This window comes from Eptesicus fuscus, chromosome 12 (assembly GCF_027574615.1).
Source record: "Eptesicus fuscus isolate TK198812 chromosome 12, DD_ASM_mEF_20220401, whole genome shotgun sequence".
Lineage (NCBI taxonomy): Eukaryota > Metazoa > Chordata > Mammalia > Chiroptera > Vespertilionidae > Eptesicus > Eptesicus fuscus.
This window is the reverse complement of record NC_072484.1, coordinates 85,921,758-85,946,900: the sequence shown is the minus strand read 5'-3', so window position 1 is coordinate 85,946,900 and position 25,143 is coordinate 85,921,758. Positions and strand designations below refer to the sequence as shown.

The window sequence follows — 25,143 nt, the reverse complement described above, 5'->3', positions numbered from 1 at the left end:
TTTAGGCAAAAAATAACAGACTAATAAGATAGTTTTGATAATTTGCTTATGAAAATAAGAATAGCTAATTGACCTTCTAAATTATTTTCTTTAAACCCAAGTCAGTGATCAATCAATCTAACGAACAAAATTGATCCAGAGACATGGAAGCATGGAACAGACTGTGGAATCTCAGAGGAAAGGCAGGGTGGGGTGGGTGGGTGGGAAGAGACCAACCAGTGAACTTGTATGCATATATGCATAGCCCATGGACACAAGCAATAGGGGGGTGAAGGCCTGGGGTGGGGGGTAGGGGCGGGCTATAAGGGGTCAATGGGAGAAAAAAGGGGACATAATGTAATACATTCAATAAAGATTAAAAAAAGAAATACCATGTTCTGTGTCATGTCTGTCATTTCAAGTTACACATTTATAAAAAACTAGAGGCCCAGTGCATGATTGAATCATGCATGTGTAGGGTCCCTACAGGCTTCAGCTTTCGATCGTGGGGGAGCTGGGTGCCTGTCCGTTGGTGCACCAGGCCTTTCAGAAGCCTCCGGCTCGGCGGAGCCTTCCAAAAGTCCTGGTGCCGGAGCAGACAGGCACCCAGCTCCCCCGTTTTTGATGGTCCGCGGGGGGACGTGAGCTCGCTGCCCCAGAGGCCCCTTCTGTTCTACAGCACAGACATGGCGCAGACGCTGAGCTCGCGCCATCACTGGCGACGCAAGCTCAGCTTCCCGCTGGCCCAATCGGATACCCCGGCCACCCCGAGTCCCGCCCCCTGCGCCTCCTACTGGCCCAATCATGGGCGTAGCGGAGTGATGGTAATTTACATATTACCATTTTATTAGGTAGGATAAATATTAGACTATAACTTTATTTATAAATTAATTTAGAAAGTTGCAGAAAGCAATGACTTTGGATATTTTCCCAGACCCTAGTTTGAAAGTATTTCTCTAATAACCTATATTAGCCTTCTATACTCCTTGAGCAAAATGTTTAGGCCTTTTGCACCTCAAGGTTTTTTTTTTTTTTCTGTAAAATAAAAATAATAATTATTGGGTACAGTTACTGTCAGGATTAAAGAAAATATATACAACATACCAAGCAGTGCCTGACCCAGAGTAAATGCTTATAATATCACTAGAGGCCCAGTACACGAAATTTGTGCATGGGTTGGGGAGGGGGTCCCTCAGCCTAGCTTGCACCCTCTCCAATCCAGGACCCCTTAGGGGATGTCTGACTGCTGGTTTAGGCCCCAGGGATTGGGGACTGCTGGCTCCTAACCGTTCACCTGCCTGCCTGCCTGATTGCCCCTAACCACTCTGCCTGCCTGCCTGATGCCCCTAACTGCCCTCCCCTACCTGCCTGGTTGCTCCTAACTGCCCTTCCCTGCTGGCCTGGTCACCCCTAACTGCCCTCCCCTGCCAGCCTGATCGCCCCTAAATGCCTTCCCCTGCCAGCCTGATTGCCCCTAACTGCCTCTGCCTTGGCCCCTGCCACCGTGGCTTTGTCTGGAAGGATGTCCAGTCTAATTAGCATATTACCCTTTTATTAGTATAGATTATTAGTATAGACTGTACTACTGAAATCTATATATAGACTGGTAGCTATGAGGCAAACTGACCACCAGGGGGCAGACGCTCAACGCAGGAGCTGCCGAGCTGTGGTGACTTGGCAGTGGTGGTTCTTGGGTGTCACACCCCAGAATCGGGCTCCCTCCTCTCTGGTTCCAGGGTGCATCACCTGAGAACCACCCTCTCGCAATCTGGGACCCCTCAGGGGATGTCTGAGGGACCCCACCTGCCAGAGACCCCGCTCACTTCACAGACACCCTTCGAGCTGTGGAGCTGCCCCAGGTGTGGCCAGATGGGGAGGGACCGAGGGAGGTTGGCTCCAGGGCATGTCCAACCAACTTGCCCAGTCCTGCCCCACTGGCCACCTTCTAATTAATTACCTTTCAATGTGCACGGATCCGTGCACCAGGGCACCAGTATTAAATAAAATGTTGCCTAATTAATAACATCCTATACCATTTGTGGATTTTTAAATTACAAAATTTTTATAAATAATCCTCAATGTGAAAGATAAATGAACTAAAAAATGAATATAACCACCAACCCAATACTTGCCTCAAAATCAAAACACTATCGACAAGTTATCTAAGAATCATTGCTTTTTTGAAAAGACTTTCACCTATACTTAAATAATTATTGCTGATTCATCATTATTGGAAAAATAATTAGTGCTTCTGATATAAATTGAATATCAGGGGGGTAGAGGGCTCCCCAAAAGTTTTTAATAGCACTATCTGTTAAAAGATTCTGATTATAAATGAAAGACATAGAATTTCCTTGAAATAATTTTACATTTACTACAAAGAAATGGGGCTAGTAATGACAGGTCAGAACTTTCTGTATCATAGTTTTACTTACAACTTAAAAAGTCACTTTACAGTAGTGTCTCAATATGCCCTTTCTGTGCTTAATAAACTAATTGACTGGCATGAATTCACCTTTTACGTGAGAGCTGAGAATGGAGACAGCTGGGGAGTTCATGGATTTTTGTTAGCATGACTTAAATGTAAAGGGTTCACCATTTCTAAAGTTGGTTTGAGTTGTATACAGCAGTATGCCTTCGAACATTTCTAAAAACCTTGTAAACTAAAATCTTTCGTATTTCTACTTGCTTTCTCTCTACTCAGAAGACATCATGTTTCAAGTAAAAAAATAGGACTGCTGAGCATTAGAGAGATTATACTGAGATCATTTTCCTCAGAGAGTTAGGGTTCATGAGAACTTTCATATAAATCTTTCATTTCAGTCCTTTATGGCTTCTTCATAAAAGTTCCATCAGTTTAAAAGTTGGCATTTGAGGTCTTGTATTAATTTCCCAATCTTAATTCAAAAGCTGAGTAATCAGATGATCAGACATCAAACCATCAGTTAAGAAAGTCAAGTTCGATGGTGTCTCTGGATGTAGCTGATCCTCATTATTTGAGGGAGTTGTATTCTATGAAGTTGCCACAAACACTGAATTAGAGAATACTATGTATTGCTTCTAGAGGAAATACAGGGTTAGGTTCCTGTATTCCCTCTGGATACAAAATTTTTATCAACCAATTAATATAAAACCTTGTTTTGTGTGTGTTTCTATTTAAAGACACCTTATTTAATAGTAATGCTGATTCATTTACTCGAACTCACAGCCAACAGCACTATATAACTCATGCCTAGTGGAGTTTAATCAACACATATTTCCCCCAAAATGCACATCACAGCGTTTTGAGCATTAAGAGCATGCGCATCATTCAGCAACACATTTAGGGGTCACTTAATACAGTAAAACCACCAACAAAAAATACAAAGATGAACAAAATTGGCACGAAGTACATATATCACGGAAAGGACCCTCATTTACGGTCTGAGCGCTGAAATAAGGCTGTGTCTCCTTGTCCCATCTCAGCTGGGTTTGTGAGCATTGGGGCTTCTCAAGTATTCGACATGTTCACAAATGACCATGAAGCATTGTAAGCATTGAATGGGGGGAAGGGGAGGGAGGTTAAAAATGCATTTTAGCAAGAAGATGAATTCACAAATACAGAATCTGTGAATAATGATGATTAACTATATATTTAAATACATCAAAGGGCTGCTCCAAATTAGGAAGATTTTTGGAGTTCACAAATCTAGATGAGTGCAGTTCAGAGTTCTGGGAGACAGCCTGACTCAGAAGGGGGAGATGACAGTTACCACCTCCCAGGCTCAGAGGGGAAGCTGCCTGGTGTAACTCAAAGGCTTGCAAATGTCCTCCAGGACACTGTGATTACTTCGAGAGATAATGGATGCAACACACTGACCTCAGGCCCTGCACAGAATTGGCACTCAACACACACCACGATGATGTGGCTCAGTTATTTCATTCTGTGTAAGTTTTCCAAATTAAAGAAAAAGATAGTATACTATGCATCTGTGTCTGATGTTAGCATAAAATGTGGGTATCCAGGGTCCGAGTAAGCCAGATCTGACTGTCTCACTGATAACAGTGAGAAAGGAATCAATTTTATTTTACATCACATGAGCATTCCATTCATTTTTTACTTTCATGATGTTTGATCACCATGAATGATTTCACACTTTTTCTATTAAATAAAAGCAAACATAGATATTTTATAATCTGATGGGTATAAAGTTTTGTTAATGATTAGGAAAATTCATTCACTTTTATAATACTGTGTAAGCTTTCAAAAATATTTTATGTTTCTTATCAGATTTGCCCTCAAAAACTCTGCCAGAAGCTTATTGGTAGACCAATACTCTCAGTGCTTGATTCTCTTATAGAAAACAAAACCAAGTATTGAATCCAGGAGTCCTGGCTCTTATTTTTGAGGACCTGGTCCCATTGCCACAATGGCTGGGCCCTAATAGCTATGCAATGTTAACAGGCAGGTAAACAATGTGAACATTAGGTTCACCTGCCCAGTTCTGAGGAGAGACATCCAAAGAGTTTCTAGTTCAGGACTGAACTTCTCTCCTAAAGCTTCAGGCTTCCCTGGTAACAGTTTTGTTAGTAGAACACTTTGAACTCAAAATATGTCTTAAACATTTTATAAGTCTTTGAATTTGAACTGAAATTCACATGGCATTGAATTTTTCCAAGCATTTTCCCCTGAAATAAGTTGCCATATAGTCATTAGCTGGAAGAGATCTCACATTAGCTCAATGTTCCCTACAATAAACTATTAATCAGCATTATGGGGGAAAAGTTCCTTCATCAATTAAGTTAGAAAACGTATCTCTTTCCTCAAATCTCAGAATTTTGAACATGCTTATCTGAATTGTGCATTGCCAGGAGAGATTGGGCAGGGATGTTAGAGAATGTATCTGGTTATTCCATAAACATGAATGGAAGATCCAGTTAGGTGCTGTGGATATGATGTTGTGATCAAAACATGAAGGGACCTTAGAGGGCATTATGCTAAGTGACGTAAGTCGGGCAGAGAAAGACAAATGATGTATGAATCACTCATATGTAGAATTTTAAAAAGCCGAACTCATTGAAATAGAGACTAGAATGATAGTTACCAGGGGCTAGGGGCTTGGGGAAATGGTCAAAAAGTACAAACTTCTAGTTATAAGATGAATACATTCTGCAGACACAATGTACAGCATGGTGATTATATGGATATATTGCATTATATACTTGAAGTTGCAAAAATAAAGAAAAAAGTTGCTAAGAGACTTTAATGTTCTTATTACATAAAATGGTAATTATTTTATGTAATAAGGGAGGTGTTAGCTAAGCTATAGTGGTCAACATTTTGCAATATCTAAGTATATCAAATCAACACATTGTATACCTTCAATTTACACTCTGTTATATGCCAATTATATCTCAATAAGCCTTGCAGGGGGGCATAAAAGTATTCAAGCATGCAAAAATAAACTATTTGAGATAAAAAGCATGTAGTTTTGATGTAGCCATAGGCCTGCCTAACTAGTTGGACCAGTGAAAGAAAAAAAATATTCTATATTAAATGACCTGTCTTTTCCTCTCCTAAAACATGTGCCCTGTCTGGGTCACCGTGACATGAATAGCAAATCAGGTTACTTTTCACCTGGGCTGAAAGTGGAGCTGTTAGTTCTGAAAACTCTGTCTCGGAGCTATTTTTCTGGTAGAGTGGAGAGGGAACAACAGCCAGGCTGTGGAACCATTAGTAAGTATTTATAGGTTCACACCCATTGTTTCACAATAATTTGCATACCACTGTCTTTTTGTATATTGTGTGGTCTGAGAACAATTTTCAAAGGAGAATATTGTTATTATTCTCCACCTACCTCCCCCCAAAAACAAAACAAAACAAAACAAATAAACAAAACCACAAAAAACCCAGAGGCATGATTTTTTTTTACCCCACGGAGTTTACTACTTACTGGAAAAGACATAGTGAACAAATCATGAAGCAAATAAACATAAAATTACAACTGCAATTGGTGTTTAACATAAGAGTGAAGTTTACATAGAAAGATGGACTATGAGGAGGAAATGGTCATTGGAGGAGAAGGGAGGAGATAAAAGGCCTCACCACAGAAGTAGCATTTAGGCTGAACACAGGGCATTGCTAGGAGTTAGTTCCTATTCCTCTACAAGGGAAGTGGGAGCAGGTCATGTGTCTGGAACATTGGGAGCAAAAGGGAAATGACACAAAAGGAGGGTAGAACGAGAAATAGGACCCAGTTCATAGAGCTTTGTAGATCACCGTCAATTACCCGAAGTGGAATCACAGAGCATTCAGAGGTTTTCAGGAAGGAACAGACTTGATCTGTATTAAGAAGACATCTCTCCCTGCTGCGTGGAGAAAGCAGAGCCGCCAGCAGAGAGAATATTGAATTTCTCCAGGTGAGAGAAGATGCTAGCTTGAACTGAGATGGTGGCCATTACAATCCGACAGAGTGGACAGTTACCCAATATAGTTTGAAAGTAAATGAACAAAGTCGATTGCATGTGGGGGAGTTAAGGAAGGAAGTGTCAGGTTCAGGTTTAAGTAATACAGGCAGTCCTCGGGTTACGGGGGACTCCATATACGTTGTTTCGTAGTTAAGTCGCCATCTCCCATTTATTTATATAAAAAAAGTTCCGTCATTTCAACATATGTACATATGTGCTTTATGTTGTTTATTATTTACTGTATTTACCACAAGTAAAGGTCAGGAATTATCTTTCTTTTAAATTGTTTTTACTGTGTCACTTCATTGCTGCTGTGTCTGTGCTCCATGTGAGTGACGTAGGTACTTATGTAGGTGGGTTCCGACTGATGGCGAAAATCGCGTTACGTTGCCATAGGAACGGATCTCCCATGTAACCCGAGGACCTTCTCTAGACCTTATGCATGAGATGAGGGAGAGGAAGTTCGGGCAGGCTCAGGGAGGGCAGACAAACGTTCCGTCTTGAATATGTCAGGTGGAGATCTTTGGTACATTACCAAGAGGCAGCTAGAATTCGGCAGCTGGCACACAGATGGACTGTGAAGCCCTGGGAGTGGATGAGATCACCAGAATCAAGAGTACAACATGAGCAGAGAAGCTCTCTCAAGACTCAGATCTAGTGTTGAAGCAGAAGGAGAGGACCTGGCCAAAGAGACGTGAAAGGCGGAACACGTTCTCCAAAGTTTCGTTAACGAAGCACTTCTTTTTTTTCCTCAGAGCTTCTCATGGGACGTGGCTACACTGGAACAACTTTTGGGGAATAGTCATCTAGATCAGTGATTTTTATCTGGGGAGATTGTGCCCCCCCTTCTCCCCTAAGGGGAAATTTGGCAATGTCCAGAGGCATTTTTGATCGTTACATGGAAGGGGGAAATATGACTGGCATCTAATGGATGAAGGCTAGGGATGCTGCTAAACATCCTACAATGCAAATGTACAGGACAGGTCTCAGAACAAAAGATTATCCAGGCCCCAGTGGCAATAGTTTTGAGGTTGAGAAATCCTGACTAGCTTAATAGGTCCTATGTTCAGATGAAAAACTGAAACCCAGAGAATTTAAGTGACATAATCCCTGGTGAAGTCAGTTCTAGAACCTGGTTTTGGGATTTGTCTGGGATCCTTAAAATCAAATGGGATAGATATTGGTGGGAAGATCCTTTTATAGACTAGAACCTGAGACCCTGGACCACTTCAATGATCTTTCCACAAAAAAACAAAATTTTATCTTTGGACCTTTCCTTTGGCAGTCTGTTGAATGTTTTATAAACAGCTTACCAACCTATGTTGATCATTTCATGCAAACATGAAAAGAGTTTTTGTGCATATTTTATTTAGATTAGTTTAAATGGTATTGAGTTCTGAAAAGAATAAAACCAAGTTTTCTAAAACTAGAGGACAAATCATGGTATTTTCTCCTAAACACAGAGTACAAGGCATGCTTTGCAGAATATATAATATGCTTCTGAATATTCAAAAACTAATTAATAACATTGATTTTTAAATAACATTTCACCAAAGTATCACCATAGTTTTCAACATAGTTTTAATTTAGTTTTTAAAGGTTGAGGTCAATATAACAACATTTTTTTGTAGGGTTCATAGATTTCTTAACCAAAGTTACTAATTTTTAAATTATTGGGAGAGCAACCCACAAAAATAAACTGGTGATTTATCATCCTCACTAAGAAAAACATGATGTAATTGAAGTAATTTTCACTATTCTTGTCATTCATACAAACATAAACTACAAAGTCACATTTTACAGAAGTTGAAGATGTTTCTGCTTTAAAAATGGGGACTATAATTCAAAACTGAATGCCTCATAAAAATAAAATACTACCAAATCACCACATATTGGCTTTGAGTCTACTTGTCATCATAAAATAATTTGGAGACCTCTTCAGTATCCTCAATTTAATTAAGGTCTTCCAACTACAACAGTAAACATGAATTATATCTTTGTTTTTCTTCTTTTGAATTCCATTTTAAAAGGGTGACATGCTTAGGAGAAAGTAAATGATTGGCTAGGTCTAAATTTGTTTGCACCTGGCTTGAGTATCCTGACAATAAGCCATTGTTCTCTTACAAGGCATTGAAGGATGAATCCAGCAAGGCAGGGAAAGAGAAAACCTCCATAATCCTGTCACTCTAAAGCGGAGATGTAAGAAATTTGTATTATATATAAGGTTCAAAAACTCAAATTTGAAAATGTTCTCATTGATATAGCCTACCTTTTAAAGATGGGGTGGGGTTAGAGTTTTACTGGTCAGGGTATCATTTGTCCATCTAATTGGAAAATATATCTCCTCTTCAGACTTCAGGCATTAGTAGGATTTTAATCAAAAGCTCTGGTTTTTAGAGGCCTTTGCTGATTTGCTTGCAATAGCCCAAACTAAAATCAAATTACAAATTTGCTATCATTTATCTGCTAGCTAAACAGAAAAGGAAGTAGATTAAGTCTGCCTGTCACCATCCCTGTCTCTCTGAGGTTATCAATTCACCTTAGTCAAGCAGCCTGTCATAATTTGTTATTCCAGTAGGGATTCTAGAAATATTTCAGGTGCTTTGATCATCCCATCTATTTAAGAATATCTAAAACGCCATGAAGTGATGCAGAAAATTAAGAAGGAATAATGCCAATAATCTAAACTGGTTTAAAGTAACTAATACCATTCATCTATTTTATCTTCACGACTTTCTCGGGTGAGATAATGTATACAGATTAAATTAATCATAATTACATTTACAATTATATTTTCACTAGGAATATTAAATAAAATGTAAAAAACACAATGAAAGACATTTCTCTCAATTACTGTCATTCCCTTTATGTGAGGTCTGACTCCCATGAAAAGTTCTTGTTGACTAACCCCAACATCAAATTTGTCCTAGGGTTTCTTTTCAACCAGAGAATTTGTTTTATTTGGAAGGGAAAGTTCAAATAGTCAATACCAAGGTTTAAACTTGATCCCAAATTAGAATTGCCACATTTAATAATTAAAAATAAAGGTACAGTTATCTGAATTATTTCTAGCTCCCTGTGTATATGTATATTGAAAAAACATTACAATGGATATCCCTTGCAATATTTTTCTTTATCTCATATTAAGAGGCAATTAGAAAGGATTCAAGTTTTACTGGGCTTCCTGTATGTTTAGGTACTAAGTTTGGCAATTCTATGCAAGATTAAAGTTCTTTAGGACTCAATTTAAGATACTACAGAGTTCTGTATCTGTGGCTAACATTTGATCTACCTTTCACACAAGTAACACTGCTCAGTAGTGGATGGAAACTGCTAGAAGATAATGGTTCTTTCCCAATTATCTATAACAATTCTTTCTTTAACTTCCTGGAACTCTGTCTCTTAAAAAAAAAATTATCCTATAGGCATGCCTTTATCTGGGAATGAATTCCAACTTGAACCTCCCATAGACACAACAGCTCAGAATCTGTTCTGCAGGATGATTCTAAAGGGGAAAAGTTAATTCCCCTCAAATACTCCAAAGCTAGATCTGTCCCTCTCAGGGTAACAAATACTATAATTAGGTTTCCACACAATTTCAGCGACAACCTTCTTTTCCTTTCCTCACATTTCTGGGATGTTTCACACTCTCTTTCATCTTCCCTGGTGCACTTTTCAGCTGTGTCCACCTGGGTAATTCTCCCTCTTTGTCTATTGCTCTTGCAGTGGTCATTTTCCAATATGTCCCATATCTCACAGCAAGTACCCTGCATGCAGTGAGGGCTTTATAGCATTTCTTACTGACTACTCAAATGCATGCAGGGTGCTCGGTATATTGTTGAGATTTCGGGATAAAAGTTGAAGGAAGAGAATGAAACTTGCAAAGTTTGGGGGAGGGAGTTATATCTAAACCAATATATGTGTCATGCTAATGGTCTGTTTTCAGTCCCTCCTCTCATGTTTCTTCTGTGAAATATCCAAAGTGTGTCTGTGTCTATTGGAACTTGGGAACTATCAGAGCCAGGGACTAGCTATAACAGGCCTCTAAAACTCTAATACCTACAAAAGACAGTAATGTTACTAAAGTGAGGGAAGAGTATCTGTGTAAGACACAACAGAAGTGGTGAGGGCGATAGCAACCTGGATAGAATATCCTAGACATAATCTTAGAAAAGCTTGAGTGGAATATATTTAGAAAATTTAAATATGAAAAATTGTACTGGTCTGGTTAAGTAATGCATTAGTGACAGACAGGCTATGCCTGGCAACTAGAAGAGTCAACAGGTAACAATGTGTACCTGAGTCCACCACTGGCCAGGGGAGAGGGGACACTGAGCCTTTCGTGGGAGCATCTGGTCTACTCCCCAGATTATACATATCCTCTTTGGGGACAGGGATGCATTAGATTGCCATAGCCTATGATAGGAAATAATCACATAATTCACCCCTTTATTCTAATGTCATGGTCAGCAAAAAACTTTTAGATTGCACTTTTGGCTTCTTACATGGGTTTTTTAACAGAAGGACATCCAAATGGATATTTAGCTATTCATTAATCACATTTCTCATGAAAACCTGCTAAAATTGTTAAGTAAATCATGGTGTTATTTTCATAAAATATAGTACTATATAGCAGCAAAGATAAATGAAGGAGAGCTATTTGCAAATACATGAATAAATCTTAAAAGCAAATTAAATGATCTCACTCAAATGTGGAATCTAATGAACAAAATAAACTGTTCAACAAAATAGATCCAGAGACATAGAAGCATGGAACAGACTGTGGAATCTCAGAGGGAAGAGGGGAGTGGGTGGGAGGGAGAGAGTAACCAAAGAACTTGTATGCATATATGCGTAACCCATGGACATCAACAATAGGGGGGTGAAGGCGTGGTTCAAGGGGAGAGGGGCAAGCTAGAAGGGGTCAATGGGGAAAATATGTAATATTTTCAACAATAAAGGTCTAAGAAAAACAAAACACAAACTTAAATATACGTGCAAGATGTAGCAGGATAGATATAGTATGATATCATTTCCTAAAGTTTTAAACATGTATGATATTACCACAATATTTAGTGGAACATATACACATATGGTAAATATCATACTTGGGAGAGTGGTTACAACACAGTGAGAAATGGAAGGAATGTGAGAGAAGCATGTGATAAGGCAGAGACATACACGAGATTTCGATTGCATTATTGACTATTTTATAACTTAACTTAGGTGATGAGTACATGTGTTGGTATTTGTATTTTGAATATACGAAATATATGTTTTTAGTAAACCAAGCCAATCAACAATAGCAACAAATTTTTAAGAACCTCTAGAGGAAAGTTATCATCTATACATCAATGCCTGGGAGTTTGGCTAGTATTTATCCAACTTCCTATAATTCCTGCTTCAGCAAAACTCAGGACAAGATCCAGAAAACAACTCCAAAACCATCCTGCTTCTTCCAGGCAGTTCTCAGATGGCCTCCATCTGGTGATCCTCAAAACGAAGAGTATGTGAATGCTCATTAGCATGAGCAGAACTAAATGTCTAATCTTGACCATGTGATGGGAAATTGGCTCTAAGTGCTAGAAGATTTTGAAGAGTAAATGTACTTTAGGCAAACGTACTGGTAATGTCAATTTATGAAACTGATGCGTTTCAATTCAATCTATCATAGCTATCACCTCTCTCTAATAAAATTACACTTGGAAACATTTTAAATACATATAACACTTTAAAATCTATACATTTAACAGCCCTCTGTCATTTATAAAATTATGCATGGGCTTTTCTGACTCTGTTTTGTGTACTTGTCAGCTCTCTTCTGAGAGAATATGCTACAGGTTTGTTAATGACATCATGTTTCTATTATTCCCACTAAAACCCCAAGTCTGGGAATTTTGGAACGTGCCGCAGAGCTCTGGAATTAACCATTTAATTAATATAACCAATCCAATATAAACTAATTTATATACTTACCATTGAGAGTGCTTCTATCAATCAAATTAGTATCAACTGGCCAATAGCCTCCATCTCCATGACGACCTATGTATTGGGAAAACATATCAGAATGTCAGTGGATATACAACATGAAAGCACAAAGGAAACAAAGCAGACAGACAGAAATAATAAATATTTCAAAATACACCAACAATGGGACATGATTATATTGGCCACCTCGAAGAAAGTCCGAAGTTTTTAATACCAATATACCTTGTGAGAAGGTTATTTTCTGTGTAAGAAAAAAACACACAAAACAAGCAAACTCATGAAAATGGATTCTTAAACAAGCTAAATTCAATTCCTGTTTGAAAAGCTGGCCCCCCCACCCCAATATTCTTGTTAAAAAGTCACCGAAGGTACAACAGCGGTGCTAGTCTAAATGTTGCGTCCCTGAACATCTCGGGACAGAAAGGTGCTCGCTGCTCATGGCTCCCAGGGAGGCAAAGCCAAGCGCTGTTTGCTGCAGCAGGTCCTGTCTGCACTGTTGGCCATGACATGACTTGGACAAGCTACCATTATTACTTTACAAGGGACAACACATTTCATCTTACAACTGCGCTTTGGTAGTCTTTGTGTGAATGTCAACGAGGTGCCTGAAAAGAGCTATTATAAATGGAGAAAAGCAACACACACGGTCTGAATATTTCTGCCAAACACATGAGGAAAGGAAGAAGCATTACATGACTGGAAACAGCGCCTTCCATTAGGTGTTCAACAGTTGTAAAATTAGTCTTTAACAGAACTGAGCCAGCAATTAACCAGATAGAATTATTCTAATACCTTCATCTTTTCGTACATTTGTAGAACTATAATTATTTGATTAGATTTTGTGTTCTAGATTTCTATTAGGTACATCATTTATGGAAAGACATTTGGAAGTTGAATGTATACGCAAACACATACAAGAATAGAATTAATTCTCTGTTTTATTTGCTTCAGGGAGTTATTTCTGAAAGTGGTTTTAATCAGTGGATGCTGCAGAGGAAGTCAACTGGGGAGCCAGCTACAGTAACGGTGGTTTCCTCACAGGCATAGATTTTACTTTTCTTCAAGTCCTACTTAATTCGCAGACCCAACACTCTTCTTACAAAAGCTTCCCAAGATCTCATTTTATTTACAAAATAGTGGTGAAGGGCTGACTTTAATTTTGTTAACAGACTATACATTCACATTTTAAAAAATTCTTTTGATATCAAGTCGGCGCTGAAGTTAGGATGGCAAGCTTCCAACAAGCAATGCATAAATTAATGCAATCACTTCATATTCTGTTTTCAGCATAACCTGGTACATTTAAAATCTGCTGGCCAATGACTGTGGGTTTATAAAGAAGTGGAAATTAAGATGAAGGCTCCTATTTGTGAGGAGGTGGTGGGGTTAGGGAGTGGTGAGAGAAGCAACTGAAATAAGAACCAATTATGTACATTTCGGTGAGTTGGCTAAAATTTGGACAAGTCTAACCCTTTTCTCAAACACTTGCTCGTGTGACTCAGACACATTTGCAGTTTTCAATGAGCAGAGGATAAGCCTTGCCCACTGGACATTGTAAGATCAATGTTGGAAGAAATGAAGTGAGACAGAAGTTCTGTATAAACAGTAAGATGGCTTTTCTCATATCTGAAAGCAACTAGATTGCAAAGCAGTCAGGCAAAAGAGATGCTAACAGCCCCATCACTTAGGCCAGTAAAGCAATAAATGATTCCTGTGGGGAGTAATCCTGTATTGGCTGGAAATTGGGTATAGAGCCTGTGGAGGATTTTCCTTTCCCTCTAGCATCCCACAAATGTCTTTTTAATGAAGTTTCTCATTCTCCCAGCTAGGTTGTGGGAAGATGCAAAAACAAGCCCATAAGCACATCCATATATTACTTAGGCAGAAAGCTCTATGGGTAGAGCACCCCTTAGATTTAGTGAGGCTATTAATTACATTGTGAATTTCAATATGTAGAAGAAAATCAGATGTCATGTGGTTCAAGCTTTGAGGAAGATAAACGGACTCTCGAAATGCTTCCTAAATAAGAGGAGGCAGCTTAAAACTTGAACTTTCTACTCACAAAATCTAGCGTATTGACATTGGTGAACTTTTTATAACTAGATTAATACCATGAAAGAAAATTAAGTAACTCTTAACATGCCCAATAGAAAGTGCTTTAAAGAAACTTGATATCATCAACTAGCTAGATTGGATTTATGGTAATTTAGAGTTCTTGCACCATTTGGGTAAGGAAACACAAAATTCGCCTCTTGTATACTGATGAGTCTGAGATCCTCTTTGTCTAAAGGTGTGAGAATCAAATATTAATTTTGTGTGTGATGTTTCTGTTCTCTAAAATGTCTTTTAAATCCAGGAAGGCATCCTTTATGGATAAGAAAAGTTTTAAAAAGTGATTCTCCTCCTCCTTTAAGGCAAGAATCAGAAAGTGTAAATGAGGAGACACTGGAGACTAAAGAGGATGCTGTTATTGCGTGGCAGTTCAAAGCATTGTTAAGGGCTTTGGCTGTGGATTGACTATTGGATGCATTTAGTTCACGTGGTTAATTTCATAAGCACTGATTTAGGCAAACTGAGGGCTAATTAGACTCTAGTACATGGTAAATCAGTTACTGAAAAGATATATAAAAGATCCCAGAGGTCTTAATTTTGTTAATGGAGCATAGAACTGATAAAAATCCATTCAAAATTTATTAAGTGCCTACTGTATGCAAGGCACAGTCCTAGGTCCTCAGGGAAGGGATAGTATACAACGATCAATTGGGTATGAATCCAGCCATGACAGTTAGAGCTGGCTCACGGTCCTATTCAGGCCTACTCATGATTAATATTAGCTCAATGCAGAGGCTTTTCATTTACTCTGACTTTGAAGATTTAAGAATAAGTTAATTCATTTATTACTATATTTTTATTGTGGTGAGTGCTGTGCATGTAAAATGAAACATTAATGTTTACATTAAATCCCTACTTCTAGCACACGTGGGCAGATGGAGAATATTTCCCATGACAAAAATTTTTTATTACCTGCCGAAGATTAATTCCACTGAGATTTCATTTCTACAGTCTTATTTTTTTCTGAGTGGATGTTTATAAGTTCAGGGAGGAATAAATGGAAAATTAATATGTGGAGGACATTGGCAAAAGAGAATGTGGTATTTCTAATGTATTCTTTAATACATATTTCTGAATGGGGATAACAGACGGTGCCCCACAATGGCATCCACACAATCAATCCCAAGAGAAAAACATATGACCCATAATCTAAGTGAAATGGACAGATTTGTCACCTAACAAATGATCAATATACATCTCCTCAAGGATGCAGAGTACTGAGAGAGCTTCGTGATCTTAGAATTACTCTTGGAAAATAATTTGGGAGATAATGAAGGAAACTGCATTGATTTAATATCTTGTACACCAGTGGATAAAGATAATCCATTAATGCCACTTGAATACAGTTTCACTGTCCAATACACAGATCATAGCGAGATATATTTAAAGCAGATGGTTTTTCAGAGGCAGGAAAATCTAAGAGATCAATTTATCATATAGTTGGTAACACTGCTGACTTTGAACAAAGTCAAGTCAGCAGGATGTCTATAAACCAGGCAGCAAAATCGCAACCCACACCTAGGATATTTCAAACATATATTAATAAAAATAACTAATAAGCTCTTCCTACCTTTTCCTAAGGTTCAACACATTGTTTTCAAGTTAACATGAAGGAAAGTTTGTTGATTAAAAAAGAAGAGTAAGGTGGGTAAGCTTAGAAAGCCGGGCAAGGATGAAATAAGAAAACTCCCTATATGCTCTACCAAAGAGAATTTATCTTGTAGGGGACAGAGATTCACCGAAGTATACTAAGCAGAAAAGTGACTCAATTAAATATGTATGTTAGTAAGATTATTCTGGCTGAGTTGTGAAGAGCAAATTAATTAGAAGAGGCGGTTATAATAAATAGGGTGAGACTAATATTAATTACAAATCCATGAGGCAGACATTATTAGCTCCATTATATAGATGAGTAAACTGCGGTTCAGAAACACTAATTTACTCATTTTATCAAGTGGCTGAAGCTGCCTGACTCTGTGATTATCTTATCGTTATTGGGCGAATTGATAAATAAGAGGAGGAATGGGAAGAGTGTTGGACATAAATTAGAGCACTACTTAGAGTTGATCCTGGCGTGTAAATGTGAGGGTTTAGGCGAATGGGTGTGACTGGAGGTGGTAGGTCTATTCTCAATAGGGCACAAAGAGCAAAACAGACTTTGGAAGAGAATGGAAACGGTTCAGTCTGTAACCATAGAGAGCACTGGGACAAGTGAAGGTGACCCTTGACAAAAGGCATAGGGGAAGTAGACTAATAAGGCGAGGAAAACTCTGAAAATGACACACTGAGGCCCTATCCAGACCCTCCTTTCCCTGCCCCTGCCCACCCTCTCCCATCACCAGTAAATAGGGAATGGGCTTTGCAGGACTCTGGCTCCAGGCGAGCATGCTGGTCTTCGGTGGCCAGTGTAGACAGTGGGTACTTGAGGTGTTGAAAAAGTGGTAAAGAACTACTGTGATGGAGCAGAGAAAAACAGCCAAAGCCCATTACCAATGTGTCCTCGTCACAGAGCCCTACTGTGCCCAGGGGGACCCTCATTGTCTACTGAACACATCCTGCAGATCTCCTCCTCTGAGCAGCTTTTTGGCTTCTCGATTTCTCCATTTTGGGATTTCTCTAAGTAAAGGTTCCAGTTATCTTTCCCTTTGTGGTCATTGGTGTGGATTCAAATTCTACTCATATATTTAGAGTCCAGCCGTGGGTTTTAAGAGTCTTCTATACTACTTACACACAGTAATTGCCCATCTCAAACCCTGTAATACACTACACATTATTGATGGTACCCGCTGGCTTAGCATGTTGCGCTTGGAGTGTTTGTATATTCCTCCTAACTATGTTGCGTGCTTCTTTCCAATGGCCCGGTGGAACTCTGCTCCTTTCTTAAGCTCCCTCACAAGCAGCACAGGGCTAGGCAGAGGTACCAGCAAGTTGGCAAAAGTGAGTCCAATTCCTTTCATACTGCACATTTGACATTTCAAAAACTCATCAGCGCCCGCTGGCTTTGATTTTCTCCTTTCTGTACTCAGAATTACAAGCAGCTGTGAAATGCAAGTCTGTAATTTTCTGCTAACAAGAAATGACAGGAAGGGTAGTGGAGGTCAAGAAAAGAGCACAGGAGGTCAGAATCATCTACCATTGCCTGGATCACACAGAACTTGTTTTTCTGTTGAACTTTAATTTAACAGATGAATATTGAAGATATGATACTTCTTCACTACTGGAAAAATATTTTCCCATCTTTTTCATATCCGCCAAGATCAGTAACATGTACAGTACCCACAGCCATGAGCACTACTCCTCTGAACTATTCTTTTGATTAGATGACAAAGTCTATCTTTCTAGATTATTCCACGATTGTTTCCCAAAAGATGTGTGTCATCATAATTCAATAAAAACACTTATCTGGCACCAATAAATAGAATCCATTCCCATCTAGAATCTGGACATTCAGGGAGGAAGGAAATGACCATGTGAATCAGACCAGTCATCTGCCATCAAGGAATTTACAACCTGGCCTAGGGTTTGAGGATATAAATAGCAAAGCATAAGAAAAGGACCACATAGCAATGAATAAGTCAGATGTTAAGGGCATATAGAAGAATAAAAGACTGCCGTGTATGGATATATTGGTCAGGAGGCTAGAAGAGGGAAGTTGGGGTCAAACAGTCAGGGTCTTGATGTCAGAGAACTGACTCCATTCTGTAAGCAACAGTGAAGCATCATTTTGGAATGACAATTCAGGAGGTAGAGTCCAGGACTGATAGAAGTGGGCAGGGAATAAAGCTAGGAACACAGTATTTAGCTAAAGAAGGGCATTCAGCAACACAATGAGTCTTACAAAAGGAACTAATTTCAATAATCTTTTGGAGGATTTGTTAACAAAAATGTCTACCTTTCAAGTCTTAGAAAGTTAAAATTATACCATGAATTGTATCAGTTCTTATGAGTACCGAGTATGTTGTTTTCTTTCAAAGTTACCCATTAGAACATAAAAGCCCCTGAAGCATTGACTGAAGCAGCTACTTGCCTGCTTGCTGGGAACACGGTTAAGCACCCCAAATGCTTTATTGAAAGCACATTATTCATTTGTTTTGCCCCTACTTCTCCACCAGTTGTAATTTCTAAAGTTGCAAAATTTTCGACCATAGGAAAGCACAGGTGAGAATAGCTTTTTAAAAGGGGTGGAGCAAGCATTTGAATAATAAAGTGAATCAAAACAACACACAATAACAGGGCAAAAAGAGGTTTTCACTTTCAATTAAGCATCTCCCACCAAAAGGTGATAGAGGTTTCAATTCTTCAAACAGCAGCCTGGGTGCTGTGATCCAAACCCTGCAAAGTTTGGGTTATATTCACTAAATTGCAAGCTTTCTTTTTTTGATTAAGGTATTACATGTGTCCATATCTCCCCATTGTCCCCCCACCCCACCCCACTCCCATACATGCCCTCACCCCCCAGTGTCTTGCAAGCTTGACTAGGCTGCCTTGGAAACAATTAGCATTCTGTTTACTCATGAGATTAAAACCATGGGGGGGGGTGGTGGTGTAAAATGGCAGGGGTAGTGTTTAGTTGCCTGAATACCCTATTGAGGAAAGACAAGGCCTTTAAACCGATGTGCTTACTTGAGGCCATTTAGGTTTCACTTCTTGATAACAAAGTAGGAACCAATGAAGTCACTGAATTTCCAGAAATTATACAGTGGTTCAGAGAAGAAATTCTCAGGTTAGTTAGCCTGGGAATGCATCTCGGTCTAACCTTATACATATGGTGAGAGTCTGGGCAAGTTTTATCCTGCATTTCATTTTCTATGTCTGTAGGGATGTTATGAGAATTAAATATGGTAGAACATGTGCAGTGCGCCGAAGAGTGACATATCGCAGGAATGGTAAAAACACGAGGTGCTACACTATGCAAAGATGCTATGCTTTTCTCCCCCTTAATTCTAATATTAATCCTAAAACTTGATCATCTTAAATCCTGAAAGAAACAAAAAGTAACTTGGGCTGAAGTCATCATTTTAGAGGTGAGGATGCTGAGAGAAGATCAGTATGCGCCCAAAGTCACACAGGAGGTCCCAATGCAGGATGGAACCTCCTGATCCCATCCAGCTGCCCTGGACCACACACCGAGATTGCTGATGGGAAAGCAGAGCATTATGGGTCTATAGGAGAGTAATTCTCTCTTCGCAGTGGGAGGGCAGTTCTCAGCAGGCCGCCTTCTTCTGGATCTACTGGTCTAGGACCTTATGCCTCTTTTCCAGGCCTGGCGTTTTAGATCAACCACTCAAGCTATGGAGAATTAAAGAAACTTGAGAGTGCTCGAAGCAAGCATTTTCTTCCTAATTCATCTCAGCAATGCTACAGATCGTGTCATGAAAATTCCTGCCTCTTTAAGGTACCATGTCATGGCAGGCATGGAAACATACATGACTTATAAATGTTTATGCTCATGCTAAGAATTACCAACTTTCACTCATGCACACTTCAAACAGGAGTCCGATATTGGCGAGTAAATAAAATATAAGGACATAAAAACACTCTTTTAAGATTAAAAGTTTGATCTAATAATCATTTTTGAGAATTTGTTAAGTTTTATGACTATCTTCACTGCAACCTCCAAACAAAAGGATTTTTAAAAAACATTTGTGAGAAGCTCTAAAAAGGCTCAAGCTAATTGTAGAAAAACAAAAAGCCAGATTTTTTAGAAGTCTGCAATGGAAAGACTATAAACTCTGGGAGTAAGAGAGAAACATGTTTGGGTTCCAACTCTGTCCACAGTATATTCATGTGACTTGGGGGAAACATAACCTGCTTTCTCATCTGAAAGTCTGCGAAGACAATCAGCTTTCCTTTTGAAGGTAGCTGCTAGGAACTGAATTGGGTCTCCCCAAAGCCCCACATTCACATGTTTGGAGATATGGACCTTTATGGAAATAATTAAGGTTAAATGAGGTCATAAGGATGGAGCTCTGATCCAACAGGATCAGGGTCCTTATAAGAGGAGATCTGAGGAGGGTGGGTTGCGGGGGGGGGGGGGGGGGGGGGGGTTTGGTGAGGGGGAAAGAGATCAACCAAAGAACTTGTATGCATATAAGCATAACCAATGGACACAGACAATGGGGGTGGGGTGGGTGGTGAAGGCCAGGGCTGAGGGCCGGGGACAGGATGGGAGAGGACAATGAGGACAACGGGAAAGGGGGGCATAATATGTAATACTTTCAACAATAAAGATTTTTTTTTAAAAAAAGGGGGAAGATTTGAGAGCGCTTGTCCTCTGTCTGCCACTTGAGGACACGTTGAGGGCGGTGTCTCCAATCCAGGAGGAGAGCCTCCCTCCAGACCTTCATGTAAGGTTTCCTGCCTCCAGCCCTGGGAGAAAATCCACTTCTGTGGTTTAACCCACCCAGTGCTCGGTATTTTGCATTGGCCTCTCAAGCTGAAGAGACAGTGGAATTAGAGCTGTTCCTGGGTTTCCTGTCGGGACCATATATACTCAGTGCTGAGACTTCCCACGAGCAACGTGACGCCAGCTTTGACCCAGATTGAACGCTCTTTGGCTTTGTTTGAGATGATTCACAGAGTTGGGAAAAGGAAGGCCAATATTGGGGAAATATCCAAACTTTACAGATATATGTTAAAAGCATGTGTGTGTCCATGTATACATGTAACATATATGTGACGAGTATACTCGGTGGTTAAAAACAGGGTTTTTGGAACATGATTGTCCCAGTGTGAATCATGGTCACGCTGCCTGTTAGCTGTGTGTTTATAGGTGAGTCACTTAAACTCTCAGAGTTTCAGCTTCTTCATTGCTGAAACAGAGAGGAGGCAGGAATAGGATCTAACAGTATTAATATGAGGATTTGAGCCAATAGATGTTATGCTCTTAGAACAGTGAGTGATAAAAATAGCTTGAAAAGGGTTCATTTTAATATTATATATGCACATATAGACCCAAACAAATTGACAGGGGTTTTACCAAAATATGGGAAAAAATAACCTAAAGTGGAACATTTCTATACCCTTTGCCTCTATTTCACATAGGTCATACAATTTCCCTGCCCTACCTGACCCTCTGAAAAATTAAAAAGCTTAATCTCTCAAATCTCATAATTACTTTGGCCACAGATGCCTGGAAGACACCAGAAAAAAAATAATTAAGACATGGAAAAAGAGATAAGGGCTACAAAAAGGAGAAAATATAGAGTAGCTTGAGATTAGAGGGTTTGTTTAGCAAATAAATGCTAGATAACACCAATTTACAATTACAGAAAGGGAAAAAGAGTTCCATGTGAAGTCTATCATTTTAATACTGTTGTTACTATCACTCAGAAGAAACGCTCTCCCTCCAATCCACAAATGATTAGAATATAACTGACTTTTCCTTTTCACAGTAATGTTCTGCAGGCAGATTTTTGAATACAAGAAAAAGTTACTGTGACAAGAGCCTACTATTTTAAAACCATTCAAACAATTCTCATTTTTTTTCTCATATAAGATCAAGTATATTTAGGGTTCATCCTGACTGAGTTAACTTTGACCCAGGGCTAAATTTTTTTCTCAGAGGGAATTTTCTCTCCACAGAAATTCAGCACCTGTCATAAATGTAACACAAAATGGGACCATTTGGCTGTGGGAAGTGGCAAATTGGTCTACCAGAGAGCACAGTAAAGCATATTGACTGATTTGCCAGGTGCTGAGCCAGTTTCCTTCCTACTGTTTTCTTCAATCTTAGAGGGATCTTTACTCTGGGCTATTTTTCACGCACTTGGTCATCAACCCAGACTACTAATTTTGTTTAGAAATAGCTCTTTATATGCTGTTTTATATGCCTTCTTCGTAAGAATGTAAAGATATTTCTTATCACCACTAAATTATATAACATCAGTCCAATAACATCAAATTACAAGTGTTTGAGTTTGACTTAAAATTTAGACCCTATCAATTTGACCAACTGTATACCAGCTTTGATTGAATAAGGTACCACCTAGTATATGGTAAGTGACAGAATCTTCCTAAGTAATGTTAGATGAAGAAAAAGAACAACTGCTGGGCTATATTAACAGACTCAGTCACTGGCAACCATCCTGGGGAATTCCTTTGTTCCTGATAATTGACCCGATTTCACTGTCAATTTGAAAATCTGAGTAAAATACATAGGGCATGTGGGAAATAATTTATTCTCCTTTCTTTTACAAAAAAAAAAAAATCACTTTCAAAATATGTCTTGTTAGCTTAAAATAATATTAAAAAAGAGTTAATTGAAAAAAAAACAACCACACCACACAGCAAAAACAATTGAAAGGAATTGAGAGACAATGAAATGGAACCGAGAGACAACTGGAAATCCATTTATGGAGAAGCTTGAGCACTCCACTCAAGTAGCTATGAATGTAGCATTTCATCTGGTTCGGTAACTTTAAACATTTCTCTTTCTCTAAATATAATTTCAAAAATTAGGAGCTATATGCCTGTGGAAGTTCCAAATTCATTTAAGTTTAAAAAGCTATGAGAGGTTGTTTTAGTTATTTTATCACAAATAAAAATCCCCACTTCTGTTAATAAATTATTCCAGCATTGGATTTGGCCAGCACTAATATTTACTTTACCTAAGCAAATATATGCTAACTGCTAATTACTCATCATTTGTAGTTTTATAAAAATTACTATTTAGTAGATATTAGTCTTAGGAAAGTATTTTAAGTGGAAGCAAGCAGGTGCAGCGAGGTGATGAATGGGAATGCTAACTTCCCCTGGGTTGGCATTTCTGTGCATGGCATCACTGCTATTTCTCCCTGTGTGAGACCCTCACCACGTCCCCATAGCAGGGGCATGGCATAAGGACCAGAGCTAAACCTGAATATAGGATCATTAACTAAAATACCACTCATGCAGGCAACCTTCTGTGGTTAGTGAGCCTTACCAACCACAGATGCTTAAAATTTAAAAAATATTCTTGTTGCAAAGGATGTTTCCCCCAATCTACAAGACAGGACTTTATGAGACCTGATGCAAGTAGGTTGTGCTGACAGTCGATATCCAAAGCAGAAGACACGTTATAGGCTCTGAACCAACCAATAACGAACACAGACTATATAACCAGTGGTATTTCCAAATTCTCCCTTCTTTAAAGAATGTAACACCCCCCCCCAAAATAAAACTCATAAATATTATTTTTTCTCCTCTAACATCCCACTAGTCACTCATAGTGAAAAAATAATGGAATCTTAATTTTTCACTCTATGAATCATGATATTAGCAAATTCACATCTCCCTGTGAGTTGATGGATAACTCTCATTTATCCCCATTTTTCCTTTGTGTACAACCATCCCTGTTTCTCTACATAAGTCAAGCTGTTAGCAAAAGAGTGGGAAGAGGATAAAATACTCCAAGTCCACCCAGCATCTGATTCAAGGAATGAAAGCTCTCTGGCTTGAAATGAACAACAGTGATGCCCTAAAAGAGCTGCCCTCACTTTGTTTTTATTAATTGCAAGAAGCCCATGGCGGAGGACAAGCACACATGATTTATGGTGCTTCTCTGCGGAACTGCAGAACTTTAATCCGGAGCGCAGGAAAGGGTGCGAGAGCAGCTTGGAAATTATGCTGAGCTTAATTATACTTAATGTGAATTATTCAGAAGTGCACACAGAGACTAAAAATTTATTTCCTACAAAGAAGCTTGACGTTTTAATTGGTCCTTCAGAATAGAGACAAAACAATTTCCTCTCAAGAAAATTTACATCTTCCCTATCAGAGCCTCAGCCCCATCCAAGCAGAACTTCATTAACAAGATTAATTATCACCCCAGAGTGGGCTTCGTCAGGTGTATGGCCCAGGTGAAAAGGGGAATACAAAATAGTGACTGACAGCTCTAACAGACAGGACTGACTCACGGAGGGAAAACGTGACAGGTTGCGCCACACCATACCTTGGTCGTTGGCCATTTTGTCAGGGTGTTCCACTGTGGGGGGAAAAGAAATATTATTAGATTTTGACAGTTCCCGGCAAGAAAGCTGACATTTTAAGTCGACAGTTTTTATTAGCAAGTTCTTATATCAAGGCCAATGCCCTATGGAAATAAAATTAATAAGGAATCAAGGTTAATGTAATTATTTCTATTAAATAATTAGAAGGAAAAATGAAAATGTTTTTGTTGTATAAACGTGTTCTTAAAAATATGTTATTTGTCACATTCCTCTAACCATAAACTCAGAATGATCATCATACAGGTCTAATTAAAAATACAATAACCATAAAAATGCATGTGATTTTGCTAAGCATAATACTCCCCAGGTCCCTTTCTTTTATGTTAATATGTAGACGTATGAAAAGGGTAAACTAGGAAAGGTATCTTAATAAAAAGTAGACTTTGAATTCTGAATGAGTCTTTGAAAAACACTATACACAAGTGTTTATTAATGTAAAATTGCAAAAACTTTATATAAATTTGATAAATGTCTTTGTATCTTCTCAAGATTAACATTCTTTAATTCACCAGGCTATCTAATCTAATAATTGCTAATCAAACCATTACAACTTAATTTTTGTCTTGACCTTCTCTCCCATTTCTTATTGAAGACTAAAGGCACCTCAAAATACATTTTATTATAGTAT

The 25,143-nt window shown here is 38.8% G+C and overlaps 1 protein-coding gene across 1 annotated transcript in view; it reads right to left on the bottom strand.

Moving 5' to 3' along the window:
• Positions 1 to 25,143, bottom strand: part of DCC (DCC netrin 1 receptor) — a 566,817-nt gene that overhangs the window by 49,694 nt on the left and 491,980 nt on the right. The window contains exons 21-22 of the mRNA XM_054723604.1: positions 24,458 to 24,490; positions 12,403 to 12,468 (exon numbers count right to left, since the gene is read on the bottom strand). Coding sequence (XP_054579579.1) covers positions 12,403 to 12,468; positions 24,458 to 24,490 — 99 coding nt within the window. The remainder of the gene's footprint in view (positions 1 to 12,402; positions 12,469 to 24,457; positions 24,491 to 25,143) is intronic.